We start from the raw sequence: 20,781 nt of genomic DNA, 5'->3' as shown, positions 1-20,781 counted from the left end.
AGCATAGAAATTCCTTTACCTTCGACACTCTATATGATGTTACTTTTACAATCTGTTTAATCATCTTTTAATCGCTGGGTTTGAAAGAAAAGCTATAGGCTTTGTAGGCTCTCCTGAGATTTTATGTCCCCAAGTCCCATTTGTGGAGGCAATTAAACTTGTAAGATGATAGGGGGGGATCCTACTAAATTGATTTGACTATCCCACAAGCACAAAAATGTCTATCATTAGAGGGGTAAGATTTTAGACAAAACTTATAATTATACAATATAACTTTACACCAAATGAGGTGTGATCCTTGAAGAATACGTGTAGTTTTATATCTTTTCTGTTGCGTTCCGCAATACATTATGTTTAAGTGATTAGTTCATTCGAATTTAAAGAAATAGTCCCTCATTATTAAGTCTTTAATATCCTAATAAATGATTTATTAAATATCATTTGTCATAAGACAGTAACATTTAAAATTTATAAGAAGCCATGAGAGCAAATACATCAAAACTCTTTTTTTTTATCAAGTAAAACTATAATTGATGGATTCTAGATATCACAAAAGCCTTGCCTGAATACCTGATTTTGATGAAATATCCAGGGAAATATTCAAGTTTTGATGGGGAAAAATTAATCCAGCAACATGCAACATATTTTGTGTTTGTTTTGTTGGAATTAGAGTCACATCGCCACAATTGAGGTAAATTTTGGCGACTTTTCCAGCTTTTGACGGCAGAGGAAGACACCAGGTTCCCCTCCATAATTATTGTTTCATTTGCAAAGGTGGGCATCTGAGTAGATTCACTGACCTTCTGTAAGACAAGTGGATGGCTTCATCACTTGATGCAAGGTTTCTATCAAATCAACATCTTTATGGGCTAAAGTGTTTCAAAGCCAATGTCAACAGATGACCCCTCAAATATGTTAATCACTCTATTGAATGGGCCTTTATCTATACATCATGATAATTCATTTACAAAATACAGATGATGGCTAGATTATTAATTATAGGCAATTAAAATAAATGTTTTTATCATTTTTTATATTATATTGCCTTCTGATTACACAAATATTTTGCCTTCAATTTTCCAGTACAAAATATGACAGTACTTGTGTCACAAAGCTGGACAGGTCAAGTGTCAAAGTAAACAATTTACATAGAAGACATCCCTGACACCTGTGACATACTTTTCGTTCTTTTGATCTCACCGCCCTTACTATAGAAATACACAATGGCCATGTACGGCTGACAGCAAGACTATATAATTATTTACCTGAACTTGTTGTTGCTGGGTAATATAATATTAATATCTGTAGAAGGCACGAGATAACAGCGCTGGGCGAGCCCCAAGATCGCCAGGGCATGTTTATAACACATTCAAGTCACTATACACACTTGTTGAAATGACCGTACGTCCAAAAAATTAAATAAATCCATGAAATTGGAGCATAATTTAACAAAAAAATACATTATGTATTCCTGTCACGTAAACTCAAACCGGTAAATCCATCGTGTCGGCCAGTATCAAAGAAATCAAGGTAATTAATCGGGCTCTTGTCCGATTCACAGGTTGACATGTCCGAAATGTCGCGTAACGCAACACAGTTTTGTTTTTGATTGACATCACGTGGTGTTTACACATACTATCAGAGGGCGGGGCTTGAAATAGCGCGGGAATTCATTGATTACAGTCGGTTTCAGTTTTCGTATTCCGCTTATTTTCCCGTGCTGCCATCCCCACAGCCCCAAAACTGCTTTCTATCAGAAAGTTTTCAAAATGCAAAATGACACTGACAGCTAGATACATGTAGAAACCAAATTTGTTTTTTTTATTATAATTTCAATAATATTACTATTCTTAATATTATTTGTTCTCCATTTTTATTGAAAAATAAAGAAGTCGGAATTTGGAGAGGATTTTAATTTTTTACTTTGTGAAAGGTTTGAACTCTAGTGTGTATTTCGAGTTTTTCCTTTCAGACTAATTACTTTTTTGTTGATTATATGCGACAGTAAACAAGCATACCTTTACATTTTATCTTTACCCATGTACATGGTGGAAGTGGGACATTAATAGGGGAGGCAATTAGATCAGAATTTAAATCAGTAATTACATTTTTATTTCCCTTCCACGTTCAGAATTTAAATGTATGTGTATGGGTTTCTCCAAGTCTCTGTATTTATTATACTACTTTACCACTTTATCTAAAAATGTCGAACTAATGGCTTTAATTTAAATACTGGGAAAACATGTAATTTCATTGGAATTATTTCTACCGACACTACTAAACATGGTGATATTTGAATAGTAAAGCCGTTTCTTTATTTTTTTAATGAAAACGTATCTGTGAGGTTTTGGAATACAGTTTTCCTACAAAAAATTAGAATTTCAATAGGAACATGGGCATGGGAAACGGGTTACACTTCACATATTTTTTTATAAGTTGTAATATTAAGCATTTCTCCCAATACACAGGCAAACGTTACATTAAAAACTAAAATTTGCGTTAATAAATTAATAAAAATATACTTGGTTGAATAGTAAGGATTTTCGCCTCATCCAACAAATACTCATTGCAACAAGAGTACATGCAAATATCACTGAACGAATGAAACAACATGAACAACACACCATCATACAGAAAGTTCCAGAAATCCCGTATTTAGGAATCACCCTTACTGAGGACCTCAAGTGGACATCACACATTACCAATTAAGATCAACAAGAAAACCCAACCCCACCTTAGGTAGGTCTTGTGTAGGAATTTGAAGCCTTACAAGTCCATAGACCTGCAGCTTACCTCGCACTCGTACGTTCCACCTTAGAGTAACCCCTGCGGCATTCAAAGATTACTGACAATATTATAGAAGACAAACAATAAACAACTCAAAGTGCTTAAATTTGTACATATCATGCAGTGTAAGACTCTTAAATTATAGACTTCCCCCATACGACGAAAGAGTGGTGCCACTATGTACAGTAGACAGCTTCAGGAAAGCTGTTCAGCACTGGGACTACCAGTAGCGGACTCCTACTTTCTCTCCCGTTGTGTTAAAGGTGGTCAATCACATTTAAACAACATTTAATGACAATTTTTACTTTTGTATATTCTGGTAGAGAATTATTTAAGGAACAAAAAGACCGATTACATAGAGTTAGATTCCTATTTAAAATGTATATTTTATTATTTTTATAAAATTTTGTAATTACTCCCCTTTAATATGAAAGTATATAAAAAGCTGGGTATTTCTTTTTATTTCGATACAATGTCTAGTTTTACATTTGCATTTGATAGACATATCAACTATTGAACAATCTGAACCAAAATGCAAGTTTTAAAGCTGTGTGTAGCTTCTGAATTCATTTATTTCCAATCTATCTTGGTTGCACAACCAAGATAGGCAAAGGGAGGTAATAATAATTTTTCAAACTTGCGTTTCTAATGAATTCCGTCTAAATACATAATTTTTAATGCAAATACGTTACAAATATATTACAATATGTCTAATATTCATACATTTCCTTAGGAATAGTATGTTTATCAAATTTATACTTATGATAAAATAACTCTATCTTGGTTGGGCAACCAGGATAGGAAAATGAAATTTTAAAAATACCTCCAGTGAAAATCTAATTTGTATTAAGTGTTAAGTGAACATAAATGAGTGTAAATGATCAGATGCTTAAGTTTCGAACAAATCCGTTACATGGCCAAAATCTGATTATCCACCTTTAAAGTTTGAAGGCCCTGCAATCACCACGTTCAGATTTCTGATGAGCATTTGTTCAGATTTCAGATGAGCATTTCTCCAGCCAACTGGGGGCCACGAGCCCCCCTCCCCTCCCCTCCCCTCTCGGCACGGCATCGGTCCGGCCATGGATTTATCATTCTGTCGGATGCTTTACACCTAAGGGGCACCTTACGACAACGTTCAAACTCAATTTGTTTCGTTAATATTTCCCCATTACCAAACAAACGAAAAACTGCCAAAATGTCAGCAATGGTGAAACTGGACGTTTCAGGAATTGTTTATGGGTCTGTCTCTACTTTACTAGACAGGTATGATGTCTCTTTAGTATATTTTCCGAAAACCGATAACTTAAATTCATGCTCATTAGTGTATCGGGTTCATACCGGGTTTAATCAATGTGGCATATGTTTTCGCGACTGCGATCCGTCATTGAGATGAGTCACTGACACTGCTGTTGAGTATTCCATAGGCTTCCATTAAAAGAAATGACCCTGTCATATAGATAACCATTAAAATGTGAGACAAATAGCATGTCAGACAAATGCATTTTTCCTTTCATGTAGATAATATATGTTCAATAACATCTCTTTCATAAGTTTCAGCACTTTCTGTAAATTATAACGTTATATTTCGAGCTCATGCAAATTAACACACACTTGTGACAGGTAAAATTTAAAAACAAAAGCAGTTCTGACTGCAACTGTGTAATAACACTTATTGAACTGAAGAAGATGCTACTGTCTATTACCATTCATAACCAGATGCTCCATTTTGATTGGCTGTTATCTTCTACATCTTTCACCCAACCTTCAATTTCCGACTATCACTGGGCGGCACTATCAGAGAAACAGTTGTTAAAGAAATGATATGTTACAACGTTAAAAGAATAAAAGCTAAAAAAGACAGTATGCTACAGTTAAAATCGGACAGAGGCAATAGAATTACTTATTGACCACCGCCAGCCTCTCTCTAAAGATACTGAGACTGGGGCTAGATTTGACATAAGTTGGTAAGGAGTTCCAGAGTCGGATGGTCCTTGGGAAGTAGGAGTTAGAGAAGTACTGAGTGTGAGACATGGGGATTAAGTAATTTAGGTTTCTAGTTGGAATAAGATGAGACTGGTCGACTGCAACTGTCTGGGTCCTTATTTTATAAAACATTACCAATGAATTCTGTAACCTTCTATATTGGAGTGTATTCCATTCTAAAGTTTTCAACATTTGTGTAACACTACTGGTGTAACTGTAGTCGTATATGACGTACCTAGCATATGACCTTTGGACATTTTTGACTTTGCTAGTAAGGGCTTTTTGCCAAGGATGCCAGATGCTTGAACAGTACTCCAGTTGAGGGCGGATGTAGGTGTTATAGGCAGCAATTTTGACCTTTTTTAGCTCACCTGAGCACAAAGTGCTCAGGGTGAGGTATTGTGATCGCTCACCGTCCGGCGTCCGTCCGTCCATCCGTCGTCCGTCCGTCGTCCGTCTGTCCGTCCGTCCACACTTTCCTTTAAACAACATCTCCTCCTAAACCAACAGGCCAATTTTGATGAAACTTCACAGGGTTGTTCCTTGGATGGTCTTCTTTAAAAATTGTTCAAAGAATTGAATTCCATACAGAATTCTGGTTGCCATGGCAACCAAAAGGAAAAACTTTAAAAATCTTCTTCTCAAAAACCAGAAGCCCTAGAGCTTAGATATTTGGTGTGAAGTATTGCCTAGTGGACCTCTACCAAGTTTGTTCAAATCATGACCCCAGGGTCAAAATTGACCCCGCCCCAGGGGTCACATGATTTTACATAGGAAAATCTTAAAAAATCTTCTTCTCAAAAACCAGAAGCCCTAGAGCTTAGATATTTGACATGTAGCATTGCCTAGTGGACCTCTACTAAAATTATTCAAATCATGACCCCGGGGTCAAAATTGACCTTGCCCCAGGGGTCACTTGATTTTACATAGGAAAATCTTCAAAAAATTTCTAAAAATAAACCAGAAGGCCTAGAGCTTAGATATTTGACATGTAGCATTGCCTAGTGGACCTCTACAAAATTTGTCCAAATCATGACCCCCGGGTCAAAATTGATCCCACCCCAGGGTCACTTGATTTTACATAGGAAAATCTTCAAAAATTTTCTAAAAATAAACCAGAAGGCCTAGATCTTAGATATTTGATATGTAACATTGCCTAGTAGACTTTCTACAAAATTTGTTCAAATCATAACCCCCCGGGGTCAAATTGACCCCGCCCCCTGGGATTACTTGATTGTACATAGAAAAATCTTCAAAATAAACCAGAAGGCCTAGAGCTTAGATATTTCATATGTAGCATTGCCTAGTGGACCTCTACAAAATTTATTCAAATCATGACCCCCGGGTTAAAATTGACCCCACCCCAGGGTCACTTGATTTTACATAGGACAATCTTCAAAAATTTTCTAAAAATAAAACCAGAAGGCTTAGATCTTAGATATTTGACATGTAGCATTGCCTAGTAGACTTCTACAAAATTTGTTCAAATCATGACCTCCGGGGTCAAATTGACCCCACCTCATGGGGTTATTTGTTTAGCTTTAGCAAAGAATTTATTTCAAGAAAGCAATTAAACTCAGGTGAGCGATATAGGGCCATCATGGCCCTCTTGTTATTGTCAGTTTTGACATTTCGTTGTATGAAGCGAAGAGTGGAAGTTGATTTGGAAGTGATATTGTCAATGTGTTTGGACCAGTTTAGATCTTTGGAAATGGTTATGCCTAGGTATTTAGCTGCCTCACAAGTTTTTAACTCTATATTGTGAAGTTTGTAGGGGTAGACCACAGGATTTTTCTTTCATAGGTAGGACCAAACAGTCATAAAGCACCAACTCTGCCCCAAGGCATTGAAGATCCATAAATCACAAAGTTCTAATTGATAAGACATAAGATTATGTAATAACATTCCATCTACTAAATGGTTGGTGAACAGAAGCAGAGATTCACAGACTTTTTCCTATTACTAGTATTAGAAGAACATATTTGAAAAAGAAAACCAGTTTTTGAAATATATTAAATTAATGCATATATATTCACCTATTCTTATAATCCTCAATCAAAATATGGAAGCAAGAAAGAACAACTAAAAGCAACTCACCTCACTTGAGATCTTTTATAACATCCAAAAACTGTCCAGTATATCTGCAAGGCTGCCGTGTAAACACTGCTAATGAAAATCTTTGAAAACTTTGTACATACATTGATACAAAATAAAACTGTTGTGCAATAAAGCTTAAATTTTTTACTTCACTTCAGTCTACAGCAGTATATAACTTTCCTACTAAAAATGAAAAACACCAACATAGATTGTATAAAAAAAGAAACTGTCAAACAATCCAGTTCAATACATCAATTTCAATGCAAGATGATAAAAGTTCAGTCTTCAATGTAATACAAACAGCAGTAACCAAAGTCATACAGTAAGTAACCCTAGTAACCAAAGGTACATAGTGGGTCAAAAATGGATACCTGTCTGATCATTTGGAACACTGACACTGGAAGAGTAAGTAACCAAAGTAACAGATTAAGTAACCCTAGTAACCAAAGGTATATATAGTGGGTTTACAAATGGACACACTTGTGCAGTGGTGCACTTTTGGGCCATTATATGGGTAATAAGTGTGAAATGAATTATGATTTCAGAAGCTGGCAGTTTCTCAGAAATTTCATATAGATAAAGAACTTCAACTGGAATTCTTTGAATTGGCCACATTTTTCTAATTCAAAATTTTCCTTATTTTGGATAAAAGCGATTTCTTTGCAAAGTTCAAGCTGCAAGATGCGCATGAGCTGCAAGATTAGTAACAAGTAATTATAGCAAGACCCCGGGCACAGTCTCAAATATCATAAAAGACTTTAATTGGAATACATTGCAAATTAGAAGACTATATAGTAGACTAATTTTATTTCATAAAATAGTTTATTATCATGTAGATGTTGAGCCAAAGCAATATGTTACACCTTACACAAGACAGTCCACACAGTACAATCAGATCTGGCATTTCAGATTCCATCTACTACAGCTGATTATTACAAAAATTCATTCTTCTCCAGAACAGTTGTCCAGTGGAACACATTACAATCTCATTTAGTTAGTGTTGAAAAGTCTCCGGATTCAAATCAGCACTGGCTACATTGATGTTTACAACATAATTCCAGTACAAATCCTTCCGCATTTAACCTGTTTTTAACCCTACTAACTTCTTCCTTTCTGCACAGCAGTTTATGTGTATATATATTTTGCAGATAAGGGAATTAAGGTGTAAGGTTTTTGCACCTTTTTTATTACAACTGTTAGGAAACACTAGGTGGATTGAGTAGCCTAGGAAACCTGACAGTCTTTTACTTTCTCTACCCCCCCCCCCCCCCCCCCCCCCACCCCCCCCCCACCCATGCATGGCCATAATAATAATATAAATGTATCAGTATTGAACATATGCCATTACTATAAAAGAAGAAAGAAGAAGTTGTATTACCCAATTCAGAATGCTAAATATTAAGATTAATAAGACAGATGTATTTGTTCCTGACTAAGCTGAAGACATATACCACTTTAAAAAGCTTTGTTGACATTAAGGGTTAGGGTTATTGAAATACATACCAAAATAGTAATTTTATGATTCTAGGCTTATACCCCTTTGAAATTGTTGAATGTCAGAAATTCTCACTGACAAAGGGACAATTAAAAAGTCAGCCAAACACAAAGAAATATCTGTGACCCTGAACAAGATGTTTCTTTTAAAAGGATGCTCGTTTAAGGTTTACATATTGCTATTGAGATATTTTTGTATTTGCTTATTTACATGTAGCTGTATCAAGTCTGTTGTTAACAATTTTGAGAAGAATGCAGATCACGTTGGAAGTTTACCGGCAAACTTGAAGGATAAATGTATCTATCTGATGTCAAAGCGTGGACTTCTCACAGATTATAACATTGGAAAAGTAAGTGTAATTTTTCAAAAGACAGCATATTTCATTTATTTGTTAGCTCACCAGAGCACAACGTGCCAAAGTTGAGCTAGTCTGGTTACTCGTTGTCAAGTGACTACGAGTGTTCTTATTTTCTGCTAATAACACCCCCTCTCAAATCAGTAGATGGAAATTGATGAAACTTGGCATGGAAGTTCCTTGTATGGTTCTCTTGGGAGTCTGTGTGCCAGGAGTGTTCTGTTTTGTGAAAAGATAATGGCTGCCAAGGGGGTCAGCCATTTTTACCTATTTGCATATAGATAGAGATGTAAATATTTTGAGAACAGGTTAACTGTTAAATCTTCCAAATGGTTAACTTGTTTACCAAATTCAATGTTCTGCATCTATTTCTGTATTGACAGATGATTATTTTGTCATGACCCTTTAAAACTAAATTAATATGTACTTTGACTAGATTATTACTTATGCCCCCTTCAAGAATAAGTTGTATATCAAATACTAATTTTCAGTTGTTAAGTTGGTAGATCGTTCAGTTTCTGATCAATAACTGGAGTACGCTTGGTCTGTTAGTTAAGGTGTGGCCCTTCATCCAAGAGATTCAGCTCCACTGTGGTCACAGTTGTCTGTTGATTAAAGCGTAGGCTATTCATCACAGTGACCTTTTGGTTAAGACACTGGCTGTTCATGTTGAAGATTTGAAATCCACTGTAGTGACAGTGGTTTGTTGTGGTTTGAGCTCAACTTGGGTCACAGAGTGTAGTTCATTCATCAGGGAGATTAGAACTGCACTGTGGTCACAGTAGTCTGATGGTTAAGGTGTAGGCTTTTGTTTCACTAGAGTCACAGTGGCCTGGTGGTGAAGGTGTAGGCAGTTCATCCTGTAGGTTTGATCTCCACTGGGGTGACAGTAGTCTGATTGTTAAGATGAAGGCCGCTCATCCTAAAGGTTTGAGCTTCGCTGGGGTCCCAACCACACCTCATATGGCACCATTACTGTTTTTACCAAGACTAAAGACCTGAAGAGTGATTCGAACAAGTTTTCATGTCAGTCAAGCTAAATAAATTGGTATGAATTAAATACAGGAAGATTTTTACCACTTGGTTATTTTTCAGGTTGTACATGACAAAGTGAAAGTGTTAGACCTCGCAGATTGTGAGATCTCAGATATTGGCCTCTCAGCAATGTGCAAATGTCCGCAGCTACGGAAGGTAGATCTCAACTCTAATAAGCAGTCCAGAACTAATATCACATCAGAAGGTATTGTTAAAATGTGTTACAACATTAGGAGAGGTTATTGTTACATGTACATTGTAAATGTAAATTCTTGTCTTTTTCTACTAACAATAAAACATTACTGATACTTCGGCTTCATTTTATAGATATGTGTAATACCTCCCACAGAAAATGTGGGCTTTGAGAAAATCACTACTTGTTTCAAGTGGTCACCTGTCTTAAGCAACCAATTTGGTCTTTTCCATTGTCTGCTTTACATGGGTTTGAGTCAAAAGTGATGCTTCATTGTTTAACTTGTTTATATCTGTGTTTTCATTATTAACTGTGTTAGATCTTATCATGCTGGACACAATTGATTCTGCCTTTGCAACTAGTGTAGATCTTGATCAGCCTGCACATCCATGCAGTCTGATCATGATCTGCACTGTTCACCATTCAGTCAATATCGTTTTGGTAAGCACCCCTTTTAACAGTTAATGGTACTGTCCAAATTGAAAGATAGACAAGTTCATTATAGAAATTTAGCAGGGTAAGTGTTAAGACTGAGATAATAGTATATGGGTGGTTCAGCACCCCATGGCATCAGTTTTACTAAACTACTTGTCTGAATTTCACCAAATTTGGTCTATTGCCTGATACTGACCTCTCCAAGTTTTTTCCACTGGTTCCATTTGACTCAAAGGGTATGCCAGATTTTAAAAAAAATCTGTTTAAATTGTTCTGTAGGCTAACAGAGCTAAAAAAATAGAAATATTTTGATTAAACCGCATGGTGGATCATCACCTTTGATCTCTAGCATCTTTGGATGGACTTGTCTCAAGTTTGTTGAAGTGGTTCCACTTGATCCATTTGAAAGGCTACCAGAACTGTGAAAATAAAACAAATTTGATTGAACCATTTTTTAGAACTTCAGCCAACTTTGTAGCATCCTTCTCTAAAGTTTGTTCAAAAAGATCTTTATTCCTTATTATGGGCCGTCAGCTAAACAATGGAAGTAACCTTTTAATAGCTCTCTTGTGAACTGATTGATAGATTTTTCACCCAACTGTTTGGGGTATGTTATTTCTTTAACAGCTGTATGCTTGAATTTTTATTCGACTGATTTTAGAATGGGGACTTCAAGGCAGTTTCGTAGTAGGAGTATGTGGGAATATCATTGTTTTGAAGACATTTTGACTTGTAGAGAAAACATTTCACAGTTGTAAATATTTGTTTCTTTTATGATAATTATATTACTGGATAAATTGATTTCTTTTACGGTGTAGTGTTATTTCAGGGATATGCAGGCTAGCTAGATCATGCCGACACCTACAGACAGTCTATCTGCGGAGATGTATAAATATAACAGACATTGCCATAGAAACGCTGTCAAGGTCATGTCCTCAGTTAAGATTGCTGAACATTGGTGGATGTCAGAATATTACAGATTCTTCACTACAAGTTCTTGGAGAAAACAGCAAATTCCTAAAAAGCATAAATTTTGCAAATACCAAGGTATTTACCCTAAATCCTTGTTGCCAAACAATCTGTTAATGTCTCAGATGCCAAGGTATTTACCATAAACCCTTGTTGCCAAACAATCTGTTAATGTCTCAGATGCCAAGGTATTTACCCTGAACCCTTGTTGCCAAACAATCTGTTAATGTCTCAGATGCCAAGGTATTTACCCTGAACCCTTGTTGCCAAACAATCTGTTAATGTCTCAGATGCCAAGGTATTTACCCTGAACCCTTGTTGCCAAACAATCTGTTAATGTCTCAGATGCCAAGGTATTTACCCTGAACCCTTGTTGCCAAACAATCTGTTAATGTCTCAGATACCAAGGTATTTACCCTAAACCTTGTTTGCCAACCAATCTTTTAATGTCTCAGATACCAAGGTATTTACTCTAAGGCTGTTATTAAAAAATTGTTTGTTTGTGGTAACGCAACCCAAAGTTTTTGTGTTGGTAGGTAGGTAGGGAAATTTCTTTTGCATGTAATCATACAGGGGGAAAAAATTCATCTGACTGGCCAGAAAAAAAGTTGGGTTGCAGCAATTTTTGTGGATAGGTCGTGTTACCGCAAACAAATGTTTTTTTTAATGATAGCGTAAACCCTTGTTGCCAAACAATCTGTTAATGTCTCAGATACCAAGATATTTATTCTGAACCAGCTGCCAAACATTATATTCATCTCTCAAATACGAACCCTAAACACTATAAACTTTCAAATGATCTGTTTATCTGTCAAATATCAAGATATTTACCTTTAACTGTAGTTGCCAAACAGTCTGTTAATAACTTGCCAAGACTGACTTGTTTGCATAAAGAATCGTAAATACAACAGTTTTTTATATTTTCCTGCTTGTTGCTATGGTGGGCTGATAAATAAGAATTACATGTACAGTAGCTGGCAATATTAGGTAATTTGGTGAGTGTTGGGAAAAAAAATTGGAAAGGCCATAATAAATTAATTTCTAGATTATCATCCCCACCCACCCCCTCTTTTTTATGCCGCCCAACCTTTTTATTATCCCTCCCTCCCCCGAAAAAAAAATGGAACCAAAAATTACAAGTTTAGCAAGCCTTTTAATTTTCCAACTTTCCATGCTTTCTAACCTAATACTGCAAGCTACTGTATATCTGATTCTTTTATTATGCATTGTTAAAAGACGCTTTTTGGGCCAATTTAAACAAGGTGTGGGAAATTTTCATTCATAAACAGAAATAATGTTGTGATGTTTTCAAGGCAAAAAAAGTGTAATTCTGGTTTTGATTATTAATCCCCCGCCACAAGTGGTGGGGGTTTATAGGAATGGTCTCATTCCGTCCTTCTGTCCGTCCTTACGTCCGTCTGTCCGTAACACTCGTGTCCGCTCCATATCTCCTGAACCCCTTGAAGGATTTTTATGAAACTTGGGTCAAATGATCACCTCATCAAGATGATGTGCAGAACCCATGAATCAGCCTTGTCAGCTCAAGGTCAAGGTCACAATTTAAGGTCAAAGGTTTGAGCCTTCCATTTTGTGTCCGCTCTATATCTCCTAAACCCCTTAAAGGAATTTTATAAAACTTGGGTCAAATGATCACCTCACCAAGACGATATGCAGAACCCATGAGTCAGCCATGTCAGGTCAAGGTCACAACTTAGGGTGAAAGGTTTGAGCCTTCCATTTTGTGTCTGCTCTATATCTCCTAAACCCCTTGAAGGATTTTCATCAAACTTGGATCAAATGATCACCTCATTAAGGCAATATGCAGAACTTATGAGTCAGCCATGCTGGCTAAAGGTCAAGGTCACAACTGAAGGTCAAAGATTTGAGCCTTCCATTTTGTGTCTGCTCTGTTTCTCCTAATTCCCTTGAATGATTCATAGGAAACTTGGGTCAAATGATCACCTCATCAAGGCGATGTGAGAACTCATGAATCAGCCATGCCGGCTCAAGGTCAAGGTCAAAACTCAAAGTCAAAGGTTTAAGCCTTTCATTTCATGTCTGCTCTGTTTCTCCTAAACCCCTTGAAGGAATTTTATAAAACTTTGGTCAAATGATCACCTCATCAAAACGATATGCTGAACTTATGAATCAGCCATGCCGGCTCAAGATCAAGGTCACAACTTAGGGTGAAAGGTTTGAGCCTTCCATTTTGTGTCCACTCTGTATCTTCTAAACCTCTTGAAGGATTTTCATCAAACTTGGGTCAAATGATCACCGCATCAAGAACTCATGAGTCAGCCATGTCAACTCAAGGTCAAGGTCACAACTCAAGGTCAAAGGTTTGAGCTCTGTATCTCCTAAACCCCTTGAAGGATTTTCATGAAACTTGGGTCAAATGATCACCTCATCAAGACGTTGTGCAGAATTCATGAGTCAGCCATGTCAGTTCAAGGTCAAGGTCCCAGCTTAAGGTCAAAGGTTTACCCTTTCACTATCCCTAGCATTGGCGGGGGATTTAGCTGTCTTTTAGACTGCCTTGTTATCTGTAGCATAATGTTTTCAAAATTTATTTTTCTTAAAGGAACAGAGCACAGCTATAAAGTTATTTATTTTTATACCATTTTATATGGAAATTGAAAAATTACTGCATAAGTCTACTAGCAGAATACGGCTTGGAATAATATATGCCAGTAGATCAATGCTGTAGATAAATTGAATATGACATTGCCATCATAGTGCTCTGGCTCTAATGCTGACATTACTTCAGGTGTCAGATGCTGGTATAATGAAACTTGTGTCAGGACAGTGTGCTGCTTCATTGACGGTAAGCTTTACATGTCCATATATTTTATGTCAGTAACACAGTGCTAGTTTTGGTTTCATTTCAGTTACCATTTATTACTATATATCAGTCAGTTTACCTTAATTGACTTTATACATATGATTTTTTTCCAAGTTATCAGAATATTTGGCTAGAGTGACTTCTTATTTGCACTTTCTAGAAATTCTAGGACAGAAAAAAATACATGTGTTTAGGGTTACCTGGCCGACCATAAAATTGAGCTTCAACCCTAAGTGAATTTAAAGGATATTTCGTAAATGTTTGTTAAAACTCCCTTTCATAAGAAGTTTGTATACAAGCTAACCGGAGTTAAATTGACTACTTAAAGAGAATTCCTACAGTTTTTTTCCTTTCTTAGATTTTTTTCAAATTCACATATATGATAGGAAAATTTGTGCTGAAAACAAAGAACAAATAAGAATATTGTTTTGAACACACCCACTGTTGCTGAAACTGCCAGTGATTTTTCAACATTTAGGTTTATTCTCTCCCACTGTGATACGGGAAATATGACAGTTACTTGAGAACTGGTTTATACTCGCCCCCTGTAATTTGGGAAATATATCATTTAATTGAGATAAAAGTAGTGATGTAGGAAATGTAATATTTACTTGAGAACTGATTTATACTCTGTCCTTTTGATGTTGGAAATATACCCATGTTGATGGGAATTTTACTTACTTGTGAACTGGTTTATATTCTCCCTTTTTGATGTTGGAAATATATCCATGTTGATGGGAATTTTACTTACTTGTGAACTGGTTTATACTCTCCCCTTTTGATGTTGGAAATATATCCATGTTGATGGGAATTTTACTTACTTGTGAACTGGTTTATACTCTCGCCTTTTGATGTTGGAAATATATCCATGTTGATGGGAATTTTACTTACTTGTGAACTGGTTTATACTCTCCCCTTTTGATGTTGGAAATATATCCATGTTGATGGGAATTTTACTTACTTGAGAACTGATTTATACTCTTCACTTGTGTTGTGGGAAATATGTCATTTACAATTGATTTATACTCTGCACATGTGGTTGGAGAAATGTCACTTCAGAACTGGTTTATACCATTCACCTGTGATGCAGGCAATGTCACTTACACCCATGACATAGGATTATGACAGTCATCTCACAAGTGTTAACATTGCTATATCTTGAAAACCAACAGCGACATTTAATATGTTTGACCTTTCAACTTGACAAAAGCAGCTATGATAATGTCATTGCAAGAGCGGTGCCCCTGCCTGCAGTAGGTCAAGGTCACCAGGTCAAAGGTCAAGGCGCTGTTGGGGCATTTGTCACCATTAGTGACAGCTCTTGTTTAAAACTCATTCTCACCCCTGATATACAAAACTGTGCGAATAATGCAGTATTCCCAATTTTATCAAAAGAAACATCTCTTGACATTACCCTTAGAAAGAAATCTTCAAGAAAATTTACATATGCATCATTGTGGTAAATACTAACTAAATAGTGTTTTCTGATACAGGAAATGCACATCAATGGCTGTCAGAAAGTAACAGATGAAGCTGTAGAGGCAATAATGCAGTTCTGTCCTCAGATAAACATCTTGATCTTCCATGGTTGTCCCAACATCACAGGTAGGTTTTCTGTAGGCTATCACAGCAATATGTTCAAATATTACAATTTTTTCCAACAATGGTAATATATCAGCTTCTTTTTAGTTTTGTTTGGTAGTCTCACTACAACATTATAGAAAACTTTACCCTTCTATAAATCTGATAGATATCTTCCTCATATATTTCCACATCCCATTTAGGCTTTTGAAGCCACAGCAGTGCAAAGCATGTGATTCAGCCACTGACCTTAACCCCTCAGCCATAGAGACCCATTCAATCACCTTGCAGAAAAAAATTGTATTATGGTGGGCCAGTGGTAACACACTTGACTGTCAATCCAGAGGTCCAGGGTTCGAATCCCGGTCGGGGCACTGGAAATTTCTGAGATGCTCTTGAGTGTCTCCCACCTAACTTAGAGGCCTGTACTGGTTCTTTCCAGGAAAGACTGCTTCACGTGTAACGGTGCTATACACCGGGCATGTTAAAGAACCAGACTGTCTATTCGCAAAGAGCTAGGCTAAGTTAGCCTGACAAGTCTGTATCTAAAAAGGATTTTCTCTCTCTGTTCTGGGGTCTCTATCTCACTCTGTCCCTCTGGACAGATCGCTCTGTGTCTGTACTAGTAGAGGATGAATTTCGCACTCTGTGTGGCTGCGTTTGCTATATGTAAAGCGCCTTTGAACGTGTTTATCATGAAAAGGGCGCTATATAAATCTGGTAGAATAATAATAATAATTATAGGTGAAAAAATGTTTTTTCTTGCTGCTGTACTCCAACAGGAAATAAGTAAATATTTTGAACATGACATGCACACAATTGTATATAAATAGATATAAGAGACAGCTGTATAAGGATGTGAAGACTGTTAATAGATATAAAAGAGGCACCTGTACAAGGAAGTTCATTTTTTTACGATTCATACAGCTGTGGTAAGAGGTTTCATACTCCCATTGAACTCTTAACCTTGATTATCTTGGAGTGAATTTTGTTCACTAGTATTCAAAGTAGTAAAGCAGGGTATTGAGAATAGTCACAAAACACCAGTATTGTTTGATTTTGAGAATGTGTTTTATACTGACCAATGGCAAAGTAGCTTTATCAGATTTGTCTTCAAACTCTGTTTTATTAACTTGGAGGAAATGTTCTCGTTCTTTTATTTCCAGAACAATCAAGACAAGCTCTAGAAGATCTGACAGTATCACGGTCCTCCCCTATGAAACAAGTGACATGGACAATTTACTGAACAGTGGTGTTGTTGTATACAGGGTCAGTCCATATATAGCTGTGATACAGACATTACATTGTGCTGAGATTAACTACTACAATATTTGTCTTTACTGTTCTGTGATTTTATTGTTGAATTCCAATAGGGTTATTATTATAGTAGCTCGATCAGTGTGATCCAACCTTGCAAAATCCACGATAGGCGAATACAAAATCCCAGATCCAGTTACTGTCATAATGACCCTTTTTAGCTCACCTGTCACAAAGTGACAAGGTGAGCTATTGTGACCGCTTGATGTCTGATGTCCGTCGTGCGTCAACAATTTGTAAAAAAATCTTCTTCTTGAAAACCACTGGGCAGAATTACACCAAACTTCACAGGAATGATCCTTGGGTGGCCCCCTTTCAAAGTTATTCAAAGAATTGAATTCCATGGGGAACTCTGGTTGCCATGGCAACCGAAAGGAAAAACTTTAAAAATCTTCTTCTCAAAAACCAGAAGCCCTAGAGCTTAGATATTTGGTGTGAAGCATTGCCTAGTGGACCTCTACCAAATTTGTTCAAATCATGACCCCCGGCCCGGGGTCAAAATTGACCCTGCCCCAGGGGTCACTTGATTTTACATAGGAAAATCTTAAAAAATCTTTTCAAAAAGCAGAAGCCCTAGAGCTTAGATATTTGACATGTAGCATTGTCTAGTGGACCTCTACTAAAATTGTTCAAATCATGACCTCTGGGTCAAAATTGACTAGAACTGTGTCAGGTCATGCATATTAATGAAAGTAGTCCGGCAACATACAATACAAAAGTTACAATACAGATTTTTAGCTCGACTATTCGAAGAATAGTCTAGCTATTCTACTCACCCTGGCGTCGGCGTCGGCGTCGGCGTCACACCTTGGTTAAGTTTTTGCATGCAAGTACATACAGCCATCAATTAAAGGCATATAGCTTTGAAACTTATTTTTTCTTTTTCTAGGTCAATAACCAACCTCTCTGGGTCAAGTCCCATAAGTCTGACATGTATTTTGAGCAAATTATGCCCCCTTTTGGACTTAGAAAATTTTGGTTAAAGTTTTACATGCAAGTTACTATCTCCAAAACTAATGCAGATATTGATTTGAAACTTCACATGTATCTTTGGGGTTATAAAAGTAGTTGATAGCAGCAAGTCCCATAACTCTGACTTTCATTTTGGCCAAATTATGCCCCCTTTTGGACTTAGAAAATTCTGGTTAAAGTTTTGCGTGCAAGTACATACAGCTATTTCTAAAAGGCATATAGATTTGAAACTTATTTTTTCTTTTTTCTAGATCAATTACCAACCTCACTAGGTCAAGACCCATAACTCTGACATGTATTTTGAGCAAATTATGCCCCCTTTTAGACTTAGAAAATTTTGGTTAAAGTTTTACATGCAAGTTACTATCTCCATAACTAATGCAGATATTGATTTGAAACTTCACATGTGTCTTCGGGGTTATAAATCTAGTTGATAGCAGCAAGTTCTATAACTCTGACCTTCATTTTGGCCAAATTATGCCCCCTTTTGGACTTAGAAAATTCTGGTTAAATTTTTGCGTGCAAGTACATACAGCTATTTCTAAAAGGCATATAGATTTGAAACTTATTTTTTCTTTTTCTAGATCAATTACCAACCTCACTGGGTCAAGTCCCATAACTCTGACATGTTTTTTGAGCAAATTATGCCCCCTTTTAGACTTAAAAAATTTTGGTTAAAGTTTTACATGCAAGTTATTATCTCCAAAACTAATGCAGATATTGATTTGAAACTTCACACGTGTCTTCGGGGTTATAAAACTAGTTGATAGCAGCAAGTCCAATAACTCTGACCTTCATTTTGGCCAAATTATGTCCCCTTTTGGACATAGCAAATTCTGGTTAAAGTTTTGCGTGCAAGTACATACAGCTATTACTAAAAGGCATATAGATTTGAAACTTATTTTTTCTTTTTCTAGATCAATTACTAACCTCACTGGATCAAGTCCCATAACTCTGGCATGTATTTTGGGCAAATTATGCCCCCTTTAGGACTTTGAAAATTCTGGTTAAAGTTTAACATGCAAGTTTCTATCTACAAAACTAATGCAGATATTGAATAGAAACTTCACATGTGCCTTCGGGGTTATAAAACTAGTTGATAGCAGCAAGTCCCATAACTGATATGCATTTTGGTCAAATTATTCCCCCTTTTGAACTTAAAACTCTTTTTATATTTAACCTTTTTGGATAATATTTTCCTGCTTCTGGGACAATATTTCGAATAGTCGAGCTTGGCTGTCTTACGGACAGCTCTTGTTTTCTGCCTGTTCATATTTACTTGTGAAATGCAAGCCCAATTTTTACAGAATTTATATAGGTATATAATAAATGCAATTATTGAACATTTTTATTCAATTTATTGTAGTTTTCGTTTTAAAGGGGAATGTGAAGATGAACATCAAAATTTCAAAGATAGATAGCAAAATCTTTAATCAATATTAGATGTATATACACTTATTCCACTTTCAAGTTTTTGTTATGTAACTAAGTGTTAGAATGCTTTTCTGCATTATTTTACAGGCCACACAAGTGTCTATTAAAATAAATGAAACATCAGAAGTGCTTGACTTTCTATATTAACTGTTTTTTACAACTTTTACTATTCAGTTCAGAGTAATGCCCAGAGTTATGGATAGTCATTTTTTTTATTTCTAAAATAATAAAAACATTTGTTTGTATAAATTTGATTTTTTATCAATTTTTATTAAGAGCTGTCTATAACATAGTGAGTTCTCAACAATTTGTAAGTTGAACAAGTGTTAGGTAAGACTTAAATGACCCAAGTTATTTTATTAAAACGTAAACTTTGAATAAATTGCAACCAAGAGCTCTCTAACTTGGATATATAAGTATATTTTTAGAGGATGCCTTCAGTAGTATTTAGCTGTTATTGAGATTTAACTCACAAAACTTCAATCAAATTTTCCAAGTAATTTATATCAAACTTGGTCAAGAGTTTTCTAACTTGGTTATGTAAGAATTTCTGATGACCAGGAAGGGTAGTGTGAATTTCCATTCCAAAATGTGCAAGTGTTACAACAGCATGATAGTTACACACAAAACTTTAAATTATCTTGGTAGATAATTTGTAAAGTTGTGACAGAAGTTCATTTTATTTTTAGCTCACCTGTCACAAAGTGACAAGGTGAGCTTTTGTGATCGCGCGGTGTCCGTTGTCCATGCGTGCTTCCGTAAACTTTTGCTTGTGACCACTCTAGAGGTCACATTTTTTGTGGGATCTTTATGAAAGTTGGTCAGAATGTTCATCTTGATAATATCTAGGTCAAGTTTGAAACTGGGTCACGTGCCGTCAAAAACTAGGTCAGTAGGTCTAAAAATAGAAAAACCTTGTGACCTATCTAGAGGCCATATATTTCACAAGATCTTCATGAAAATTGGTCCCACCTACGTTGACAAGCAACAAATTGGTAAATAATTAGTTGATAAGAGGCAAGTGAATGAAATTCCAGAAACAATTGCCCAAAAAATAAACACAAATCTGAATATAAAATGGCTTCTAATGCATAATGGAAAAAGGATGACACTGAAAAGATAAATGATTTGAGATTTGAGCCGCGCCATGCGAAAACCAACATAGTGCGTTTCCGACCAGCATCCGCGCAGTCTGGTCCATACTGTTCGCTAACGGTTTCTCTAATTGCAATAGACGTTGAAAGCAAACATCACTGATCCTGACCAGACTGCACGGATGCACA

At 36.2% G+C, this 20,781-nt stretch overlaps 2 protein-coding genes across 2 annotated transcripts in view; one reads left to right on the top strand and one right to left on the bottom strand.

The window, feature by feature from the left end:
* Nucleotides 1-1,611, bottom strand: part of LOC123551946 (uncharacterized) — a 63,980-nt gene extending 62,369 nt beyond the window's left edge. The window contains exon 1 of the mRNA XM_045341262.2: nucleotides 1,266-1,611. Within this exon, the coding sequence (XP_045197197.2) occupies nucleotides 1,266-1,356 (91 nt within the window). The 5' untranslated portion in view covers nucleotides 1,357-1,611. The remainder of the gene's footprint in view (nucleotides 1-1,265) is intronic.
* A 2,293-nt stretch (nucleotides 1,612-3,904) lies between these two features.
* Nucleotides 3,905-19,869, top strand: LOC123553426 (protein AMN1 homolog). The gene is made up of 7 exons (XM_045343139.2): nucleotides 3,905-4,053; nucleotides 8,582-8,714; nucleotides 9,816-9,960; nucleotides 11,213-11,430; nucleotides 14,120-14,176; nucleotides 15,688-15,799; nucleotides 16,942-19,869. Exons 1-7 carry the CDS (start codon nucleotides 3,986-3,988, stop codon nucleotides 17,019-17,021), a joined length of 813 nt encoding a protein of 270 aa, XP_045199074.2. The 5' UTR covers nucleotides 3,905-3,985; the 3' UTR covers nucleotides 17,022-19,869.
* The last annotated feature ends 912 nt before the right edge of the window (nucleotides 19,870-20,781 follow it).

The sequence above is a fragment of the Mercenaria mercenaria genome, chromosome 4 (genome assembly GCF_021730395.1).
Source record: "Mercenaria mercenaria strain notata chromosome 4, MADL_Memer_1, whole genome shotgun sequence".
NCBI classification, from domain to species: domain Eukaryota; kingdom Metazoa; phylum Mollusca; class Bivalvia; order Venerida; family Veneridae; genus Mercenaria; species Mercenaria mercenaria.
Note: the sequence above shows the minus strand (reverse complement) of the source record. Positions and strands in the feature narration are given on the sequence as shown.